At 49.1% G+C, this 20,394-nt stretch overlaps 1 protein-coding gene across 6 annotated transcripts in view; it reads left to right on the top strand.

Annotated features, from left to right (window-relative positions):
• The window catches only part of SSBP3 (single stranded DNA binding protein 3), a 159,944-nt gene that overhangs the window by 97,088 nt on the left and 42,462 nt on the right, over positions 1-20,394 (top strand). For all 6 annotated transcript variants that reach the window (XM_079101541.1, XM_079101540.1, XM_079101539.1 and 3 more), the window contains exon 5: positions 16,213-16,302. In XM_079101541.1, the coding sequence (XP_078957667.1) occupies positions 16,213-16,302 (90 nt within the window). The remainder of the gene's footprint in view (positions 1-16,212; positions 16,303-20,394) is intronic.

Genomic DNA, 20,394 nt, shown 5'->3' with positions numbered 1-20,394 from the left:
TGATCCTAGAGGGTGTGGGAATGGGTGTGTGTGTATACTCTGCTGGGTGTGCCCTCTAACGTCTCCCTTGGATAGGGCATCTGTGCTGGCCTAGCTTGGAACCCTCATCAAGTCTCTTCCCTTCTAAAGTGTTGTCTTCTCCATTAATATCCATAATAACAAGCTTGAGCTGTCAGTGGCACGGAGTCTCCATACACCTTGGGTGTTGTCACCTATAAGTGTCTCCATGCCTGTCCTAGGCCCAACTTGGTACCTTTATCAGAAGTGTGTGTGTGTGTGTGTGTGTGTGTGTGTGTGTGTGTGTGTGTGTTGCTTTTGTTAATTTGGACCCACTGAAGAATTTCTCACTGCTGCCAAGTTTTTTCTTGGGATTATATTTAGACAAAGCAAGATGATGGAGTAGGTGACGTGTGTTTGCACAGGGATGTTTGTGCAAACTGTGAACTGTGGTATTTTCAGAGCCCTGTCCAGTAGCTGGGTCCTTTCTCCCGGTACACTTGTGGGAGAGGGCTGGCAGTGTACTTCCTCTTGGAGGGGCGGAGAGGCTTGCAGAGAGGGCGAGTGGCAGGAGGAGCCTTCTGCAAACATGAAAAGCAGCTGTTGGAGCCTACACAACATCCTCTGCTACCACCTTCCCATCCTGAGTGAAATAGGCATCTAAAGCTACTGAAGGAATGAGTAGGAAGGGAGGTAGCTAGAAGGGCAGTGGTCTCCTGGGGTGGGTGGACTCTGGTATTGCCCCTGATAAGATATGAAGTAAAATTACTCTCTCATTTTTTCTTTTCTTTTTTTTTTTTTTTTTTTTTTTTTTTCTTCATTTTTTCTTGAAAGTGTTGAGAACAGCAACAGTGCCCCATGGTGGGGTAGGTAGATGTGGCCCTGCACCCACTGGAACGCCTCTTCCAGCCCCACCCCCTGTTGATGTGTCCCTTTTCTTGAGTCTGAGTTTATGCCATCCATGTGGCAGCACAGTGTGCTGAGGCAGAGAGGGGTCCCACTTGGGCCTCCCAGACTTAATCAGTTTACAGTGGGGCACAGCAGTGCTCTTATGTTATTAAATTCAGGACCTAGGTCTGCATGATGGAGGCAGCTTTAATGAGATTAGAAAGCTTAACCAAGAGGCCAATTAAATCTAGGCCTGTACCTGTTTGGGCGGCTGTCTAAGCCCTGACCTGTACCCGGAGGCATCCTGCAGGCCTCCCAGGAGCTTGGCTGGGGAGGGTGAGGGGGCAGAAGGAGCCTGCCCATCTGGTCTAGCCGTCCTCAGACCTGGGGTCTGTTTCCCTGCTGGGGTCAGGTCAGAGGCAGGATCTCCGAGGGATCTGATGGAACTTCTGGTCTAGAAGTTTCTAAAAGCCGGATCCCTGCACCTTCCCTGCAGCCCAGGGAGCACAGGCAGTGAGTAGTTGCAAAGTTCCTTGGTGATTTTGATGTGTAGCCAGACTTGGAAGCGAGAAATTGAATATACTCCCTTCATTTTATAGGGTAGGGCAGCCAGCCAGGCCTGACTCCTTGCCCTGCGCCTTGGTCACTGTAGCACCTTCTTTTCTTTCCCAGCTCCTTGGATTGCCCATGTGGAGGTGGGGTGTTGCCCTCTGTTCACAGACTGTTTTTATGTTTATTTCTTCATTTCGTTTTTCATATCACTATGTGGAATAGCCCAGGCAGGGTATGGATGGGCAGATGAAGGTTGAAGAGGCCTTCCCCAAATTTGTGCCCCAACCAGAGGGCTGGTCCTCAGGTTAAGGTCTTTTCTTTCCGTAATTTGAGTCTTCTTTTGGTTCCCACTGAGGGGTATTTGTGGAGGTGGGGTGATATATCTGGACCCAGCCAGGAGGACAGTCTTAGCACTTGATAACTGTGACCTCACGTAAGACATTTGAGAAGTTCTGGTCCTCACTGGGTCCATATAATAAAGGAGCAATTACCCACCTCAGGAAGTTGTTGGGGGAGTAAGTGAAGCCAGCCTCCCTTGCTGCTGACATAAAGTCTTAGGATATGGGAGCTTATGCCATTCTTAGGACACAGAGTCAGGAACCTTTGGGCCAGGGATAAGAGTGTTGAGGCTCTGCTCCCCGGGAAGCAGTGCCTGGCTGGTCCCCACAGGGTGGGGTGACCCGTGTCCTTCTTAGGAGCACCTGGATGTGTCTATTTAATCAGTATTCTTGGGGCACCTGAGTGATAGGTGCCAGTCAGGTTCATCATCCCTGTTGCCTAGATGAGACAACTGGAGCACAAACATTTTGGGAAACCCAGGTCCCAGACCTGTCTTGCCTTTGATTCTCATAGGTGGGCCAGAGGAACTGTGGGACTCTTCCTGTTCTAAGGGCCTCAATATTCTTAGGGCCCAGCATTGCCTGAATTTAATTAAAAGTTTCTCTCTAGGGTGGAGAAGTCCTAGATCATGGCCTTTAGTAGGATTAGGAAAACAACAACAACAACAAACAGACTACTTTACACTAGATTTGCCACAGAGCAAGAGATTGGTCATCTGTCAAGGAAAGTCCTGCTGTCACTGTCTGACTTCCTAACAGAGCTATGACTCAAATTTGAATCTCTCCAGAGGCTGCTGTGTTTCTGTCCTCCCAGCTATCGACGGTGTGAAGAGAGAAACATTGACCTGTGGGAGTTAAGGCCCCATTTCGCCCCTTTTAACATTTGGACTTATGCAAATCTGTTCTGTTCTTTGATGCTCCATCTTAAGTACTTTGGTTGTGGACATGTGGTGCAGAGGATTGCACTCAGAACCTCATGCATGCAAGGGAAGGGCTCTGCCACTGGCTATGTCCCCTGCCTCCAAAGTTCCGTCTTTATAAAGAGAAGAACGAGGAGGAAGGGAGCAATTTCCCAGAAGGGCCAGCCAAGCCCAGCTTTGTTCAAAAAGCTCTTTCATAACCACTAGTAATTCTGTATTTGTTATTAGACATTGCAAACGTCTGGGTTCTATTTTTTCAGAACCAGCAGTTTTGTGGGGAGAGAGCCTTTGTCTACCCAATAAGGCCAGGTGTAGGAACTGCTGAAGAGTTACAGGGAGAGGCTCATGTGCATTTGGAAGGTGAACAGATCATCCTGCCCAGTGCCTATGGTAGCCTGAGAGATGCACTAGAATGATGGAAGTTGGCGGGGAGCCAGTGCCAAGGCTGGGGACCAGCGAGTGTTTCTTGTGACTATGAGAAAAGAGTGAGGATGGAATAGAATGAAGAGAGAGGTTGAGATAGGACCATAGCCCTTCGTTATATTGTTTCTTTAATTCTCATGCCAACCCCAAGAAAGAATATCCTGTGTTACCAGGGCATGTCTCATGTCAGGGAGCTGGGAGGTGAAGTTTCTGCCCTGAGTCCAGTGCTCTGCTCTATCTGCTTACTCTGTGACACATCGGATGTTCGTGGAAGGGACCCAGGTGGAAACCAGCATCTTCTAGTATTAAGTTCTGGTTATGAACCTACACAAGGCCTTTTTTGTCTGTTCTGTCCAGGGAAGCAAGGACACTTAAGCTGGGCATTGATGGATGACAAGGAGTTCTGAGGGTAGATAAATGGAAGGGGATCGGGGGAACTTGCTGATCAGAGAAAGTAAAAGTACATATAGTATTTCTCAGGGAAGGGGACCTGAGACCTGGTTTTTGAGGGACCAGTATCATTTCCAGGACCCGTTCAGCACAGGGAAGGGTCAGTACAAGGTATATACAGCCACAGGCCCTTCCCTCTTCCCCTCTCAAGCTCGCCTGTTGTGGGTGAGGAATTGAGGGTGGGGCACTCCAACCAGTATGATGCATTCCTCCCCAGTGAGCTCAGGGCTTGCTCTGTGGCTTGTCTCTGCTTCCAAGAACCACGTCTCATAACGCTGTGGCTTGGAGGGTCCAACTGTGGATGGCAGTCCCCAGCTTGGCAGGAGATTCCTTTGTCAGTGGGGTACCTCTTCTGGGATATAGAGAAAATCATCTCTGGATGGGGCCTGTGCCTGGCCATCCTGGCCCACAAGTGACCCCTGCCCCTCTGCCATCTCCTAACCCCATGACTAACATGTGTTCTCTGGGCCCCTTTCCAAGTCCTATGGAAAAAGTGGTTCTTTGGGCCAGTGGAACAGACAGCTTTCTTCAGAGAGGCAGAGCTGTGGCATGGACTCTGTCTGAGGATAAGCAGCAGGCTGTGAGACCACCACGTTCCCTTCCTGCCCCTGAGACCCAACTTTGATTTCTTCCAGAGGGGACCGACAGCAGAAGTCCCTGAGGCCCTCCACTCAGGTGCGTTACCTGTCAGATATTTTCCCTGGATAGCAGCTAGCAGCTGTCCTCACCACTGCCTTGGGAGAGGAGGTCTATGATGCTCCCCACCCACTGTACTGTATTGATGTGACCAGTGGCTCTAGGGAATGTAGCAGTCATTTGACTGCTCGGCACATAGGCTTCTTCAGTGCCCAGAGCTGGGGTTTCTAGGCAGAGGGAACAGTGTGTCCTCAGAGATGCATGGGCAGGGTGTGTGTGTGGTCTTGGGGGTTGCTTGGAGGGGAGGGCCTAGTTGTTTGGATATAGCTGAATGGTAAGTTAGTGGAAGGTCACTGAGTTAGCTAGTCTTGGAATTCGACCTTGTAGACGTGGTGACTACTGTTGAAAGGCAGGATTTCTGCAAGAATTTTATTCATCCAGTGAATATTTACTGAGCCAGTATCTTCTCTGTGCTTTGCACACCACTCCAGCCCCATTTCTGGGAAGACAGCTGGCTAATTTAATAAGGAATTAACAGTCAGGTGTGACAAGTGCCTGTGATGAGGAACTCAGAAAGGACAAAGAAGTATCACTCAGGCCTGAGAGGAGGAGAGCGGGAGCAGCCTATGTGAAAAGGTGGCTGGACAGATTCTTCAAGTAACATGTAAAAGAAAGGCCTTCGCCTGCTGGCGCTAAGTACTAAGTACATGTAGTAACAGCAGGTTATTCTTTCTCAAATAGGACTCAGAGTCTCATTAGTTGGACCCTGAGGTCAGCTTTCTGAAGACCTTCCTGTGGTGTTGGTACCAAATGTATCGATGAGGGGAGGAACGGGGTTGGGCCTTTTGGGGAAATCCTACGTCTGCTTTACGAGCCAGGCTCGTGTCAGAATTCTCAGCTGGTGCACTTCTGAAAGCCTCTGACTGGCCACCTCTGATCCCAGGCTGGTCCCCTGACCCACCGCTTTAGCAGATTCTCAATTGGACCCCTAAAGGGTGTGTGTATTTGAATACTCTCGACTCATCCTTGGGGATTACCAACAAGAAAGCCCTGCCCTGTGTGCCTGGTAGAGCCCAACAAATGCCTGTGATGGTGGGCTTAAAGCGACAGCCCCCTTCCCCAATGTGGGTTCTAGGCCCGGATGATGCCAAGGACTGAAGAAGCAAAATGCAGGCTGATTTCATTAGATGCCTGGCCCACTCTATCCCTGCTCTGCATCGCTTTGGGAGCAAATCAAGCAGCACCCTTTGAGAGCATCCTCAAAACTGCCAGGAATGGGCCGTTGTACCGTGCTGCTGGGCGGCCTGCGAGGCCTCTGGGAACCAATAACAGTTCAAAATAGCAGAATGACTGGCTCTTAGGGAAACCAGGTACCAGAGCTGTTTAGACAGACACAGGAACAGACAGGGACACACACCCAATCTGTGACCTGGCCAGTCCTGTTGTTGAAAATGTTAATATTCCCCTCAGCTCAACCATTCCCTCTCATGCCCCCAGATCTGCTGCCCTGTGGCTGGGTTCACGATCTAGTCATGCAGCAGGGAAACTGGTGGGACTGACGGAGCACTAGGATATTCACAGGGAGCATTCATGTCCATGGTGTGGCCATTGCAGTAGGAGGAAGAAGGGACTTAGCTCTAGAATCTGATCCACCAGTGTAGCCTCAGAGATCAGCCACCTTAACCCTGTCCTTTGTAAATGAAGAAACTGGAGTTCTTGGAGGGAAAGGTGGGCTAGCCTTACCCTTCATCTCCTGCCTGTTTCTTTCAGGATTCTTGTGGGGCCAAGCTCTAGGTATTGGGCCCTTTTGTGTAAGTGTGGAGAAGTAGAGGGGAAGAAAGGTGGGCTTTGAAGCCAGGGAGCTTGTGTTTGAGTCCCAGGACTGCCACTTCCTGGCCTGCTGTGCAGCCTGGGGCAGATCAGCTCTCTGAGCTTCAGTGTTCTCTCTACGCAGGGAAGATGATGCCACTACCCGTAGCGCTGTTGAGAGGATCAGAGGTCAGTACCTAAAAGGCCAGGCGTTAGGAGCACCTGTAACACATCAACTGTTGCTGTCTCATTGCTCCATGGCAGTGCAGGAGAGAGAGGCCATGGCTGGAGTACGTCATCTCCAGGGAAGGAGCCCTCCCTGGCTTCCCAGAACCCTGGTGGGCCCAGCTTCAGCCCCAGCCATTGCAGCTCAGCAACCTGGGGGTTTGGAGCAGTGTTGGCTTCTCTGTCCTTTTATTTAGTTGCTGGTGCCAATGTCTGGCAGGTGCCCAGAAGCCAGCTCTGGGAGGCTTCAGTGTCCCTCACCTCTCATATCTTTGGCACACTAGCACCTGCTCAGGAGACAGGTGGGTACCTGGATTTCAGGAAGGAGGACCATCTATGCTGTCCCTTGCCTGACAGTGGGGAGTGGCAGGCTGCTGGAATGGACAGCGGCAGATACTGTAAGTGCCCAGCTCCTTGTGGCGTTGTTTGGTCCAATTTCCTTTGCATTGTGACCTACATCATTCTTTATTTGCTAAACCCTCTGAGCAGGCAGCAGTAATAAATCAATTAATGACTCCGATGAATCGTTTAATGGCTGACAAAATAACACTAAAGCCAACAGCTTGCATCTCTCCAGCAGTACCAGAGGATGCTGGTTGACTCGGGTGGGGGACGAAACAGAGACTGTTAGCTAAATTAGTGCAATTAGTGCGTGCTTTAAAGGCTTAGGCGGCATCTGCTCAGCTCTGAGCCGGCATGTCGGGTGTGCACTGGGGATGACTGTGGGAACCGCGGTGGGCAGCTACTCGCTGGCTTCCCTCCTGGCTTGTCAAGAGAACTCAAGGACTTCCAGCCCATTCCTTTACTCAGAGGAGGGTGTCGGGTTTGAAATATGTGCCCCTTCCCTGCCAAGTGTAAACTTCCCTGGCTTTGATAACAGGGGACCCTAGTGAGCTTTTCAGACTGCTCACATTCCTCATAGCAGAGGATAAGGTGAGGGAAAGGGACTGTCCCTGCTTACTTGGAGGCCAGCTGAGGAGGTGTGGGCTCCCATCCTCGGTCCTTATGATTTCTTCTAAGCTTAAAGTTTCTCAAAGCGATGACTTTCTGTTCTCTGCACACCTCCGTCCTGGCAGGATTAAGTTGTCATTGGAACTGAGCATGTGTGCGGGTCCACGCCAGGGAATTTTCCACTGTGCAGAAGCAACTGCCAGTGTTCTTGTTAAAGAGCTGTCACTGGCCTACTATGACACGTTGTGGTTGTAAGTAGCTTCTTAAGACAGTGGGATTCGTGTGTGTGTACGTGTGTGTTTTGCTAACGGTATAAACCAGGACCTGAAGCTCATCTCTCTTTATGAAGAAAATCAGTGTAGTACAAATAGCCCACTGCTGATCCACTCCTCGGTGCTCATCTGTGAGGGACCACTCACCCTTAATCTCTCTTATCTTGCATGTGCACACCTAGGACCCAAGCCCTGTGCCGAGTAGCCCAGCCAGGGAGGTTTGCACATGGAGGAGGACGCCCTGGCCAGGATCCGTGGTACAAGTGAGGTATTAATTACACAGGACTCCACCTCCACTTCTTAACCAAATGTGCCCTTTGATCCAGTTCCCAGAAGACTGGTGCTACCTGGGATGGATGGGCAAGTGCTGTGGTCTTCCCTCCCCAGCCCAGGGAAACCAGTTCCTCTTTCTTTTCAAAGTGTGTGACTGGGGCACATTTCTTTCATCCCCCGCACCCCTGGCCTTATTAGTATTTCTCTGTGGTGGCCACTGAGAAAAGAGAGGCTATTTCTCAGAAGAGTGTCTTCTGCTCTTACAGTTCTGACACCCCTTTTACCCCCTCCCTACCCCAACCTGCTCTATGTCCTTAGAATCATAAAAAGTAAACATATCTAACCAAGTGCAGGGGCACACACTTGTAATCCCAGCAACTTGGGAGACGGAGGCAGAAGGATCACAAGTTCAAGGCCAGCCTCAACAACTTAGTGAGATCCTGTCTCAAAATTAAAAGGATTGGGGGTGTTGCTCAGTGGTAGAGTGCTCCTGGGTTCAATACCTAGTTCTGTTGGTGGATGGGAAGCTAAGCATGTCTGTTGCCACTCAATGCTGTGTCATTGGCTCAGGCTGCCATTTTCTGAGACCTTCTTTGTCTGAGCCTGGTAGGGTGCCTTATCTGACAGTTGTGTTTAAGTTCCTCACAACCCCACAGGCAGACTCTGAAAGGTTAGGTGAGGTACCCAAGCTCCTGGTGAATGGAAAGTCTACGGCTCGACCCAGACCTTTCTGTTCTCAGGTGACCACTGTCGCTAAATGTCCATCCCAAAACTTGGACCAGAGAAGGTGGAACATGCCAAAGGCTGGGCCGGGTCTGTGGTTTTAGCAGATCAGCCCGCTCTGAGCTGTGTGACTTTACTCAAGTTCTTTCACTTTGTGGGGCCTCTGTTTTCTTGTGTGTGATGACTGCGGGTTTTGGGGAGGATTGGGAGAAGAAATAGCAGGGTGAACAGGCTCAGAAGTGACAGCCCCTGGGATGGAGCCCTCTGAGCCTGGGCAGCCTGCTCCCCTCTTGTGGAGGGAAAGAAGCCCCACACTCCCGGCCTCCCACCCCAGCCCAGCCCTGAGATGGAATGGGCAAGGGGCAATGGAATGGGCAAGGGGCGATGGAATGCTGCAGGAATTTGTGCTCTGAAAGAGGCTGTCGGGAGGCCCTGAGCCAGGAGGGTTGAGATGACAGCAGTAATCTCTCAGCCCATATCTCCTCCTGCATCTCCCAGTCCTGCGTCCTCCAAGGTCTTGGCTTGAGAGCCACCTAGTCATAAAGCCTCCCTGATCCCCTAATCCTGCCTCACAGCGCCTGCCTGGAGCACCTTCCCACATCCCCCAGTTCTCTGTCACCACGAGTCATTTCATCCTCCAGACCTTCCGGGCAGAGCTGTGCCCTGTCATCTCCTATCCCAGCAGGCACAGCGCCATCGGGCGTCCCCAGGAGCAAGTGTTTGCTGCATGCTCCCGATGTGTATCAAGTCCTTGTAACCTTTCTACAGCTCCCCCTACTTCGTTCCTTCCTTTTCATCCCAGGGTTATTTGCCAGTTAGGTGCAACAGACTCGTCAGTGGGATCTCATTCCCTGACACACACGTACACACAGACACACTCACACCCCACCCCCCGGTGAATGCCAGCTCCTTGAAATATTTGTCATAAGGAGCCAAGTAGAAGGTCAGCCTACTCAGGAAAGAGCAAAACATGCAGGCGATCTCAAACACAGGGAAGGAGTTAGGATCGTCACATGTGTTGAATGATCTAGCGCTTGTTTCTTTTCATGATTTGAAAAGCACACAGCTTTTCTTGAGAATTGCAGGTATTGATGAGAGGGGACATTATTTGGACTTCTAAGGACAGTAAACTGAAGTTAGAGCCACTTAGCCACAGGGCCTTCAGATAACACACTTCTTTGTACTCAGTTTCCTTAGAGTTAAACAAAAATGACATCTTCCCTGGAATGTTGGGGCCCAAATGTTCCCCTCCTTCCCCTCTCCTGGTTTATGAGAGCAGAAGGAAAAGATCATTGCTTCTCCAGCCCTGTGTTCCAAGGTGATCCTGTCACCCAGGGGGCAGAAGTAAGATTGGGCTTTGTGAAAGAAGTGCAGGTGCCAGGACGGACCCTGGGTCCCAATGACTTGACTGAGGCAGGGTGGAATTTTGTTGTCTACACGTGACCCTTTTTCAGGTCACTTGGTTGAAGAGCTCCAACACCCTCAGTGTCGTTGGAAGCAGAACCTCAGCAGACCTGCTTGCCAGGTGCCTGAGATTGGGAAAGCCTGTCCAAGGAACACAGTCCGTGGTTTGCAGCCAGGGCTGAACCTGATCTTGGGACCCTAGGTGCAGGGCTCTTCTCGTAAGGGTGATGGTAGGTAACATAGCAATCTTCTTTTAATGTGGCTTTTGTCGTGTCTCTGCTGTGAGCACCCATAATTATTGGAGCCCACTTCCTTCAAGGCAGATGGTTCTGAGACTAAGATCAGGGAAGCTTTTTGTATCTTAGGACATTTACTGTTGGACCCAGAACCATTCTTATGCATTGGGCATACTCTAGCCCTCCTCCCATGTGATGCAGCTCCCTGGCTATTTGAAGACGGGGATCCTGTGTCACTGCCTAGTATCGTTAGAACCTATTTTTTAATACCAGCTGGTCGGTCTCTTCATTTGCAGTAGCTGTGTTTTCTCCCAGCTGCAGAATCAGAGTCCCCTTTCTCCCGTGCATCCAGTCTCCTGTGTGTAAGGCTAAAGGTCTGTGTGTAAGGCTAAAGACCTTTCTTTCCTTTTCCTTCTTTGGACCCCACTGCTCTAGTTTTGGCCTTTCTGTCTGGGTGATGACATTCTCTACCTTCTTTCCATTCCTGCATCTGCACCCTCAGCATGTTGATGCTGCTACAGTTCTTCTAGGAAACTAGAGAGGGACCAGAGGGACCAGGTTACTCCAGGAATTCAGAAGCCTGTCTTACTGAGAGTGGTGCAGCCATCCCTCCCTCTCTGGGACCTCAGACCCACATCCTTGCCCTCCTCCTGTAGTCATCATAGGAGGCCCACCCTGGAGGGCAGCCTCCACTTCCCAGCCACATGCCTGCGGCCACACTACAACTAATGCTTTGCACTCCTGGTCCTTTAGCCCTTGGCCACATGGCCTCAGCTGAGTTCCAGTCAAGAAAGGCTGTTCTTGGTGGGTGTGCTTGTGACCCGGGCCATTACACACTGAGACCTGAGGATTGGGACAGAGCAAGGAAGGAGGAGATTTGCAGAACAAAGTACAATTTTTGCAATCTTATAAGTTGACCAGGAGAAGTTGACTGACCTGGCAGGAATCCCCTAGTTCACTTTTGAGCATGTGTTTTTATTTATATACAGAACTGTTTTTATTTTAATTTTTGTTTGTTTATTTGTTTTTGCAGCACTGGGGATTAAATCCAGAGGCACTTTACCAGGCTGGCCCCAATTGTGATTCTCCTGCCTCAGCCTCTAGAGTAGCTGGAATTACAGGCGTGCACTACCATGCCTGACTTAGAACTATTTTTTAAAAAATATTTTTTAGTTGTAGATGGACACAGTATCTTTATTTATTTATTCTTATGTGGTACTGAAGATCGAATCCAGTGATTGCACATGGGAGGCAAGCACTCTACCACTGAGCTACAGCCCCAGCCCTAGAACTATTTTTGAAAGATTAAAAAAGGGACAGGGAGATGTATGCTCATTTGTAATGAAGATAACTGGGGCTCCTGGGGCGAGGTCAGAGATGGCATCTTGTAGGGACTGTCCCCAGCCCTCGAATGCAGCCCTGTTGCAAGGTACTCTTCCCGGGGAGCGGAGAGGCTCCTGGGCATGTGACCGCCAGGTCCATGTTCTGTGGCCTTGGGTAGATTGTGTCGTCATTGTAAAAGTGTGCTTGGCACAGAGTGAGGTAGAACAGGGGCTTCTCAGAAGTCCTTCTACTTAGAAATTATTCCCAATGTCTGAAACTGAAAGTCCTTTCTTAGCCTGGCTTCACAGGCTTCTTGTAGTCACTTGGGCCCCCAGTTTGAATCTTGCTTCTCTCTGTGAAGGGGGTAGATAGGGGGTGAATATCCTTCTCCTTGGGCGGGTCTGTGGTGAGGTGTTCAGGGGTCTCCTCGCTATTGAAAGCCCACAGTTATGGATAGCAGGGGATGCCTGAAGAGGCAGTAGTGTGTGTCCCATTGGGGCACAGAATGGAGGGGAGGGATGGAGGGAACGCCTGATTCCAGGGGTCGTGATCCCATCTTGGGATCCTCCTGCCTCAACCTCCCGAGTTATTGGGATTACAGGGGAGTGCCACTATATCTGGTGACACCCACTCTTGTGGGATACACTCTCCTCTGAAGCCTCCCTGGCTGGGAACAAAAGTCCCTTGCAGAGGGAGCCTCCAGCAGCCCTTGGAGGGTTCCTCCAGATTTTCAGTCTGAATACCCCAGGCTTAGAGGAGCCAGCTGGCCCCAGTGGGCCACATGCGCCTGTGAATGACCTTTGCATCATTTTTACAGAAGAGCAGATTACACTGGGTATGTAGCTCTGTGGTAAGGCACTTGCCTGGCATGGATGAGGCCCTGCATTCAATCCCAGACCCTGGGGGAGACTAAAATTACATGACTACATACCCAGTTCGTGCCTTTTTTAGTCGATGTTTGTACACGTACTGTGGACCCGAATGTCAGCCCAGAGTACTTGCAGACTCTGGTGCTTTTTTAAATTAATTAATTAATTAGTTAATTAATTTGTTTTTTGTAGTTGTAGATGGATGGAATGCCCTTTTTTTAAAAATTTTTATGTGGTGCTGAGGATCAAACCCAGTGCCTCACACATGCTCGGCAAGTGCTCTGCCACTGAGCTACAGCCCCAGCCCCTCTGGGTGCTTTTTAGTCTTTTGTCTCTAAGTGTTTTGTGAAGAACAGAGATGAGTTGGAATTCAGGGTCCTCTGGAAAGAGGACTGCCTTCCTGCTCCTGCAAGAGCTGCTTTTTCCAGCCCCTAGTCCCTTGAGTTTGTGGGCTGGATTGGACTGGGCCCTTGGATGAAGGGCCTTAGTGGTCACCTCTTCTAACCAATCACTGGCTACATGGGGAGACAGTTCCCAGTGAGAAGGGACCTTTCTACAGGGTCTCACCTAGGACCTGAGCCCATGTGTGAGGTCTGTGGCCTCTGAATCCAGTGTTCTTTCCTCTCTTATTTCTTTTTTTTTTTTTTTTAATCATACATTTTTTTTTTTATTGTAAACAAATGGGATACATGTTGTTTCTCTGTTTGTACATGGCGTAAAGGCATACCATTTGTGTAATCATAAATTTACATAGAGTAATGATGTTTGATTCATTCTGTTATTTTTTCCCTTCCCCCCACCCCTCCCACCCCTCTTTTCCCTCCATACAGTACTTCCTTCCTCCATACTTGCCCCCCTCCCTAACCCTAACTCTAACCCTAACACTAACCCTTCCCTCCCCCCCATTATGTGTCATCCTCCACTTATTAGCGATATCATTCGTCCTTTGGCTTTTTGAGATTGGCTTATCTCACTTAGCATGATATTCTCCAATTTCATCCATTTGCCTGCAAATGCCATAATTTTATCATTCTTTATGGCTGAGTAATATTCCATTGTATATATATACCACAGTTTCTTTATCCACTCATCAATTGAAGGGCATCTAGGTTGGTTCCACAGTCTTCCTCTCTTATTTCAGTGGGGAAGTTCCATCCTGTATACCTACCACACTCTGGCATGCTGTAGGCCTCTGTGTCAGGGGGTTTGGCTTTGGGTTTGGGATTGGGTTTTGTGATTTTAGAGAAAACTCATGAGATACCTTGCTGAGTGCCTTAATGGAACTCTAACTCAAAGCTGGAACCACAGGAAAGGCTGGTTCCCAGCAATCCAGAAGGCCTGGGCTCCAGATCATCAGGTTTGAGCAGGTCTTTGAATAATACAGGTAGCAGTCATTTATTGAACACCTGCTGTATGCTTCATATTTTTATGGGTCTTGGAGATGGGTAAAACAACCCCTGCTATTAAACTACAAGAGGGCCCAGTGTACTGTTGACGGATGTTCCTGGGACTGGGTTTTGTGAACACAATTACTTCTTAGTCCTTGCCAGCTTCTTACCCTTTTGTCTCCCCATCACACTGGTTGCTGCTTTTCTGGCCTTTTGAAAGTTTTCTGTTGAGAATACATGTCTGCTTCATGGTCAGAGGGGAACAGCAGTAACTCATAACCCACGGCACAAAGTTAGGTGCCACAGAGGTCTGTTTAGTTTTGCTGCTGGAGAAGGTGTTAAATGATAAAAGTCATCTCCTTGGCTTTTGCCACATTAGACGTTGCTAATGTGTCCTACACTGAAGGATAACAAAACTTACCCTTCATCTTAGATTTCAGCGAAATACTCCATCTCTTTACTAGGACCATGTTACCTTGATCATTACATTCAAAGAAACAAAGACCTCCCACTCATCCGCAGTTCCTCCTGCTAATTGCATAGAAAAACCGCCTTTTAGAGTGAAGGAGTCTCATAAGTAATGCATCAGTGCTCTCACAGGCTCAAGTTTCATTTATGTTGTCGTTTTTTAAATTTATAACATGCCCTTATCCTGTACTTTGATACATATGGTCAAATTCCCAAGTAACAAAGGACATAAATGTCTCACCATAAAAGTAGATTTACAAATGTCCAATGTAAACTTCAAAAGGCAGTGATCATCTGGGTATGGTAGTGCACACACGCAATCCCAGCTACTCAGGAGGCTGAGGCAGGAGGATCACAACCTTAACACCAGTCTCTGAAAAAACTTGAAGAAAATAAAGGTAGATATTTACGGTTTTTTTTTTTTTTTTTTTTTTTTTTTTTTTTTTTTCCTTGCTTCTGTTATAGAGGAGTAATTTTCCATGGCTAATCACAAAAAGTTACATTTTCACAGAACCACTAACCTCAGAGAAATAACAATGTATGTAATAAACAACCTAGCAGACTCCCCATGTGGGGTAGACCTGGGGAAGGAGCCCTAGATCCTGAGTATTTGGGGATACTTGAAACTTGTAAGCACACTGCAGAATGGTTGGGAGAATCTCTTTAATTACAGAGGGTGTTTACCTGTAGGCAGACTCATTTTGAAAACAACCTGCAGCTAGCCAACTCTCTTTGCCTGGGATCTGCCAGCTGCCCCCTACATGCTGGTACTGGGTCTCTGGTCCCACAGTCAGCACTTTCCAACTTATAGAACACAGCCCATTCCTTCTCTCAGTCTTTTGCAACCCTGTTGCAAAGGTGGAACAGTGACTACCCTACTTTTTACAGAAAGGGGATTCAGAAAGACCAAGTGGCTTGCCCATGGACCACTTGCTTAGTCCAGATGGCAGCATTGGTGACCTGATGTCGGTCCTTGGTGGATTTGTTTTGTTGCATGCAGCGTGTTAGTGGGAGCCTCCATTCCCTCCCTTCAGAACAGGAAGCTAGGGGCTCTGGTTCCTTTTATGGATGAGAAAAAGGAAGGAAAAGTGATTTCTTCAAGGGAGTGATGGGATGGAGGCAGCGTTTATGAGACGGAATTAGGCACTCTGTTTCCTTACCCCTAGGGTACTCACTCCTGTCCTAGAGAGTAGTCAGGACCCTGGGAGATGATCAGTGAGTAAGTTTACATTCTTGGTCATGAAGGAGTTTGGGGACCACCAAGGTTGGTTAGAGGTAGGCTTCTACAGGAGGAGCAGCTGGAGGTTTAGAATCAAGAGGAGGAGCAGGAAATGGACCAGGCAGTACGATCAGGCCTGTGACTTCCTTGGGGCCGGGGCTTGGGTGTCTCAGCCTCCGCCCTGCCTGTGTGAGCAGAGCCAGGCATAGACATGCTGGCTGCTCGAACAGGTTGGATACAGATTGTTGGAAAGAGGCCAGGCAGGGGGAGTGACGTCTGCTCACCCCTGGGAGGCATTTGTTGAGGCAGATGTACCAGGTGGATGCCAGAATAGCACATTTAAAGAGAAAAGTAATGACACGCAGGACCCTGCAGGGGCCAAGAACACACCAAAATTTATAAATCACTTCACCTACCCTCAGAAAGCTTTTTGGAACAGCAGGTAGATAAGGCACGGATCTCATAATGCCAGTAATAGGAAGTGTTGGCCACCTACAACTGCTCTGCCAGGCACTGTAGGATGTACCACTGGCTACATCTCTTGTCATTATAATGGCATCCCAAAATGGGCATTGTTCTCCCATTTTAAAGATGAAGCGGTGGAGCCTCAAGAGTTCATTGCTTGCCCAGTGAGTAATAGTCGGAAACTGGGTTCGGGTCTGATCATCAATCCTATACCCATGCCATATCAGTGAGATGCTGCTTAGCTGGGGGACTAGAAAGGCTTACTGAAGAAGGTGGCCTTTGAGGAGGGTCTTTGGGGGAAGACAGTGGGTGTGGGTGGGGTGAGGCTGGAGCCCTGTCTGGTCGGGGTTTTGGCCATTAACCTCTACCTCATCTCTCCGCAGAGTGCAGCAGCTGCCCCAAGCCCTGTGCTTGGCAACATTCCCCCCAACGATGGGATGCCTGGAGGCCCCATCCCACCGGGTTTCTTTCAGGTATGTGCTGGGCGGTGGGTCTTGTCCTCCTCTTCACTCTGTTCTCTGGGGCGGGTGGGCAGGGCTGCTTGGAGAGGAGAGAATAAGCACAGCTCAGTTTGCCATGGTCTAAATACAGTTGCTCTGTGCTGGTTGAACGCCTTCCCTTCCCATTGCTTTCTCTACCCCTTCCAAAAACTGAGAAGGGGAAGAAAGAGGTGGGGACGGACACCTCCTGCATCGTGTATGCTTCTTCACTCTGGCTTGGCAGACGACACTGTCATCCCCTGGTTGGGAGGCGGCAGGGCTGCTTCCAAGCCACTGTGGAGCTTTCTTGTAACAAAAGGCTTTTTTCTTTTTATTTCTTTCTTTCTTTTTTTCTTTTTCTTTTTTTTCTTTTTTTTTTTTTTTTGAGAGTAAACTGTTCTCTGTTTCTGTTTTGTTGCTGCTGTCATTGTCATTGTTTACTTTGCCTGTCCAAACGACAAACCTTAGGCATAATCTAAAAAAAAACAAAAAACCCACCATCCTGGCAGGTCTCAGAATCCCTTCCCTCTGGTTAACCGCTTGATTCTTTCCGAGTGTGATCACAGACGGCGCCTTGTGAGCATCTGCGCCTGCGCTCTGCCCGCCACAGGCAAGAGCAGATCCCACGTGGGGTGGGAGCCAGCCTTCTCCAGGACACCTTGTTGGGCTTTTTGGGGGGTGGGGACATTAAATCAGGCTTTCTGTCTTATCGAGTTTGGGTGTGGCTCCCATCCCACCCTCTCCTCCTCCATCCCTCCCTTCCCTACTGGCAGCTCATTCCACTTCAGCCAGGTCGGGACTGGGAGATGCTGACATGGAGAGACATCAGTGTGCAGGGCTGTGAGGAACTTGAGGATGACCCTCTTGATTGTGACATCACACCTGTCAGGAGCAGAGTTAGAGAATGCACCTGACTCTCCACACCTTCTGAAGGGTTGGTGCTTCCAAGGAAGAATACAGAAAGCCACCAGGCTCAGTGGTGCAAGCCTGTGTCTCAGTAGGTAGGGGGCTGAGGCAGGAGAATTTGAAGTTTTAGCTCAGCCTGGGTAACTCGGTAAAACCTTGCCTCATAATTAAAAAGAAGAAGAGGAGGAATACAGAAAGAGCAGCTGTGTAGAGAAGAGGGCAGAGATTTCTGTGAAGCCAGGGATTCAGAACTAGAGTCAGTGAGGCAAAGTCCCAGGAGTCTTGGGCCTGGTGTAATCCAGAATTTATGCCCATTTATATCCAGTAGCAAGACAGGCTGCCCTGAGAGGCAAGGAGCTCCCGGCACCGGAGCGACAAAAGCCTTTGGGGATGTCAGGGTCTTCTCCCAGGTAGGGGAGACCCTGGAAGGTGCTTCTGTGCTGCAAGATTTCACATTTTGGTTGATATTATCTCCCAGGAGGGGTGACGAGGACATTTTTTTTTTTAAATTTTTTTTAGGTGTTGATTGATCTTTATTTTATTCATTTATGTATATGTGGTGCTGAGAATTGAACCCAGGGCCTCACACATGCTAGGCAAGTGCTCTACCACTGTGCCACAACCCCAGCCCTGTGATTAGGACATATTGCTCACCATTATGCCAGTGAAATCTGGGTTCCCCTAAAATGGAAACAGCAGGTTCCCCATGAGAATGTTGGTAAGAGGAGAGAGAAGTTTGCAGGATTGCAGCATCAGATGTCCATGTACCTATCCATGTGTGTTCCCAGCACGCTCCCGGAACTAGGACCCTGTCCAAGGTATGGAGACATGCATCACCCAGCAGTCTTGAGGTGCGTAAGGCTCCAGATCAGGCAGGGCTCTTGGCTTGGGGTCAGACTTTAGATAATGTAGACAAAAGTTCCCTGGAAAACATGGACCCAAGAGAGGCTGGAGCTGAATCAGCTGCTGTTCTTCACCAGAAGGAAAGCCCAAGGGGTTGCCGCCATTGGGGATCACCCATACCATGGGCGACCATCTTCCTCGCCACTACAGATGGGTATTCTGCACCCATCTGGCGGCCTTTCCCATTGGTCTTCTCTCCCTGCTTGCATGTCCTCACCCTTGATACCATGGATGCCTTTGATCCAGTGCAGGTGTGACTTCCTACCTGGTGGACAGAGCCCATCCAGGTACCACATTCCACCTCTATGCATCCTTTTTGAGACCACTTGCTGGTATCTGGGTGTGTGCTGTGGGAAGAGGTGGACAGTAGTCAATTGTGTTTTAATTTTTCACCTGGGTCAGCTCTTTGGGCCCGAGTTTAGGACAGGGAACAAGTCTGCCTGATTTGTGAGCAATTTCCAACTTCCTGCTTTGGTATACTTGTTCAGGGTTAAGGCCTAATTCCAGACATATTTTTTGAATCCACCCGTGTGATGCTTGGGAGATGCTTGTGGTCAGAAAACCCAATCTGATTCCTGTCCTTATTTAGCCACCACTAGTCACCATAACATGGAGGTAGCCCCCTTGACTTGAGGTCATTTCTGTTCCCTTATTCAGGGTGAACTGTACAGACTGGCTGGGACATCCAGTAGGAAGCCATAAGCCCTGGCCTCTCCGCTTCCTGGATGTCTCTGGGTGATTCCTTTCTTTCACTCTCCAGCATCACCTCCCTATCAGTCAGATGAAAGGGAAATGGGGTATACCAGGTACTTGGCTTGGTCCTTCCTGGCCGTGATGCTGACCATTTGGCCTGGGTCCCTGCCAAGGGGAAAGGGTATCGCTCTGGAAGGAGGTAGTGGCAGCCCATTTCCGGAGCAGGCCAGCCCACAACAGGAATATTAGCTATTGATTGCCAGCCCTGCCCCTCACTCATCTTCTAGGCAGCCATTCTGATATTAGAAGGGAAGTAGAGATGGTATTGAGAATTTTTATCTCCTGTGGACAATTGCACTTCTTCCCTTCTTGGCTGCAGCCTGGGTGGTAGCTCAGCTATAAAAACACTTTTGCAGGGAGCCAGCGTGGGGTAACTGGACCCAACTCTAGCCAGACTCTGTCCCATGGTGGCCAGCCAGATTTTCAAGTCAGGTCTATTCCACCAGTCAGTCCTAAATTTAGAAGCCAGAGGGGCTCCAGGATGGGTGGGAAGGAGCATCTGTCTACTTCTCATACCAAACCCTTAGAAAGGAAAACTTGCCACTTCCTCCTTCAGGCCTTTGACTGCCAGGCCCCAGGTCCACTCCTACAGGCAGAAGGTTGGGCCATTCACACATTAGGCTTTGCTTTTTTTTGTTTTGTTTTGCTTTGTTTTTTTTCCAGCACTGGGGATTGAACCCAAGAGCACTTTACCACTAAGCTATACCCTCAGCCCTTTTTATTTTTTGTTTTGAGAAAGGACCTCTCTAAGTTGCTGAGGCTGACCTCAAACTTTCAATCCCTTTGCCTCAGCCTCCCAAGTTGCTGGGATTACCAGTGTGCACCACTACACCTGCCTTGTTTGCTTTTTCTTCTTTGATATTCAGGTTTCTGAGATGGGCAGTGTCTGTGATAACGATATGATGAAATGTGTGTGATAGCAAGTTAAGGGCTGGGTGAGAACTGACCTGATCATGCTTTATGGTTAGGGAATAGGGGAATAGTATGGGACTCTTGGGCAGAATTTAGCAAGGGCACTCTAATTCTGTTCCTTGTTATTAAAAAAAAAAAAAAAAAAAAAAAAGTCCTAATTCTGGCATCACCAGCACCTGGCATGTACTAGGAAGACAGTACATGTTTGAACTGAGTTTATTTTTGTTGCTCATGTTACAGGAGAGGAACCTACCCAGCCCCAAAGCACTAGATCTGGCATTTGGACTATGGAGGGTCTAATAGAAAGCCACCTTGGGAATCCAGGACTGGTGTTCTGGAATGAGAAAGGCACAGAGGATTTGGCCATGCACTTGCTGAGTGACCTTGGTCAAGTTGCTTCCTGTCTCTGGGCCCCAGTTTTTTCACTAGTCAGTGGAGCAGGCTGGACCAGATGGTCCCTTCCAACTCTGATTTTCTGCTTTGGATCCAGATGGATTTTACATAATCAAGCAGTGGCATTTTCCCCCCTTTCATGCAGCTTAACTCTGGCTGCACATCTGGCAAACCCAGTTTGGCATCAGCCAGGCCCACTGGTCTGGGTGGGTCTCTTAG

This window comes from Sciurus vulgaris, assembly GCF_902686455.1.
Source record: "Sciurus vulgaris genome assembly, chromosome: 1".
Taxonomy (NCBI): Eukaryota; Metazoa; Chordata; class Mammalia; order Rodentia; family Sciuridae; genus Sciurus; species Sciurus vulgaris.
The sequence above is the reverse complement of the archived record's forward strand: the minus strand, read 5'-3'. Positions and strand labels throughout refer to the sequence as shown.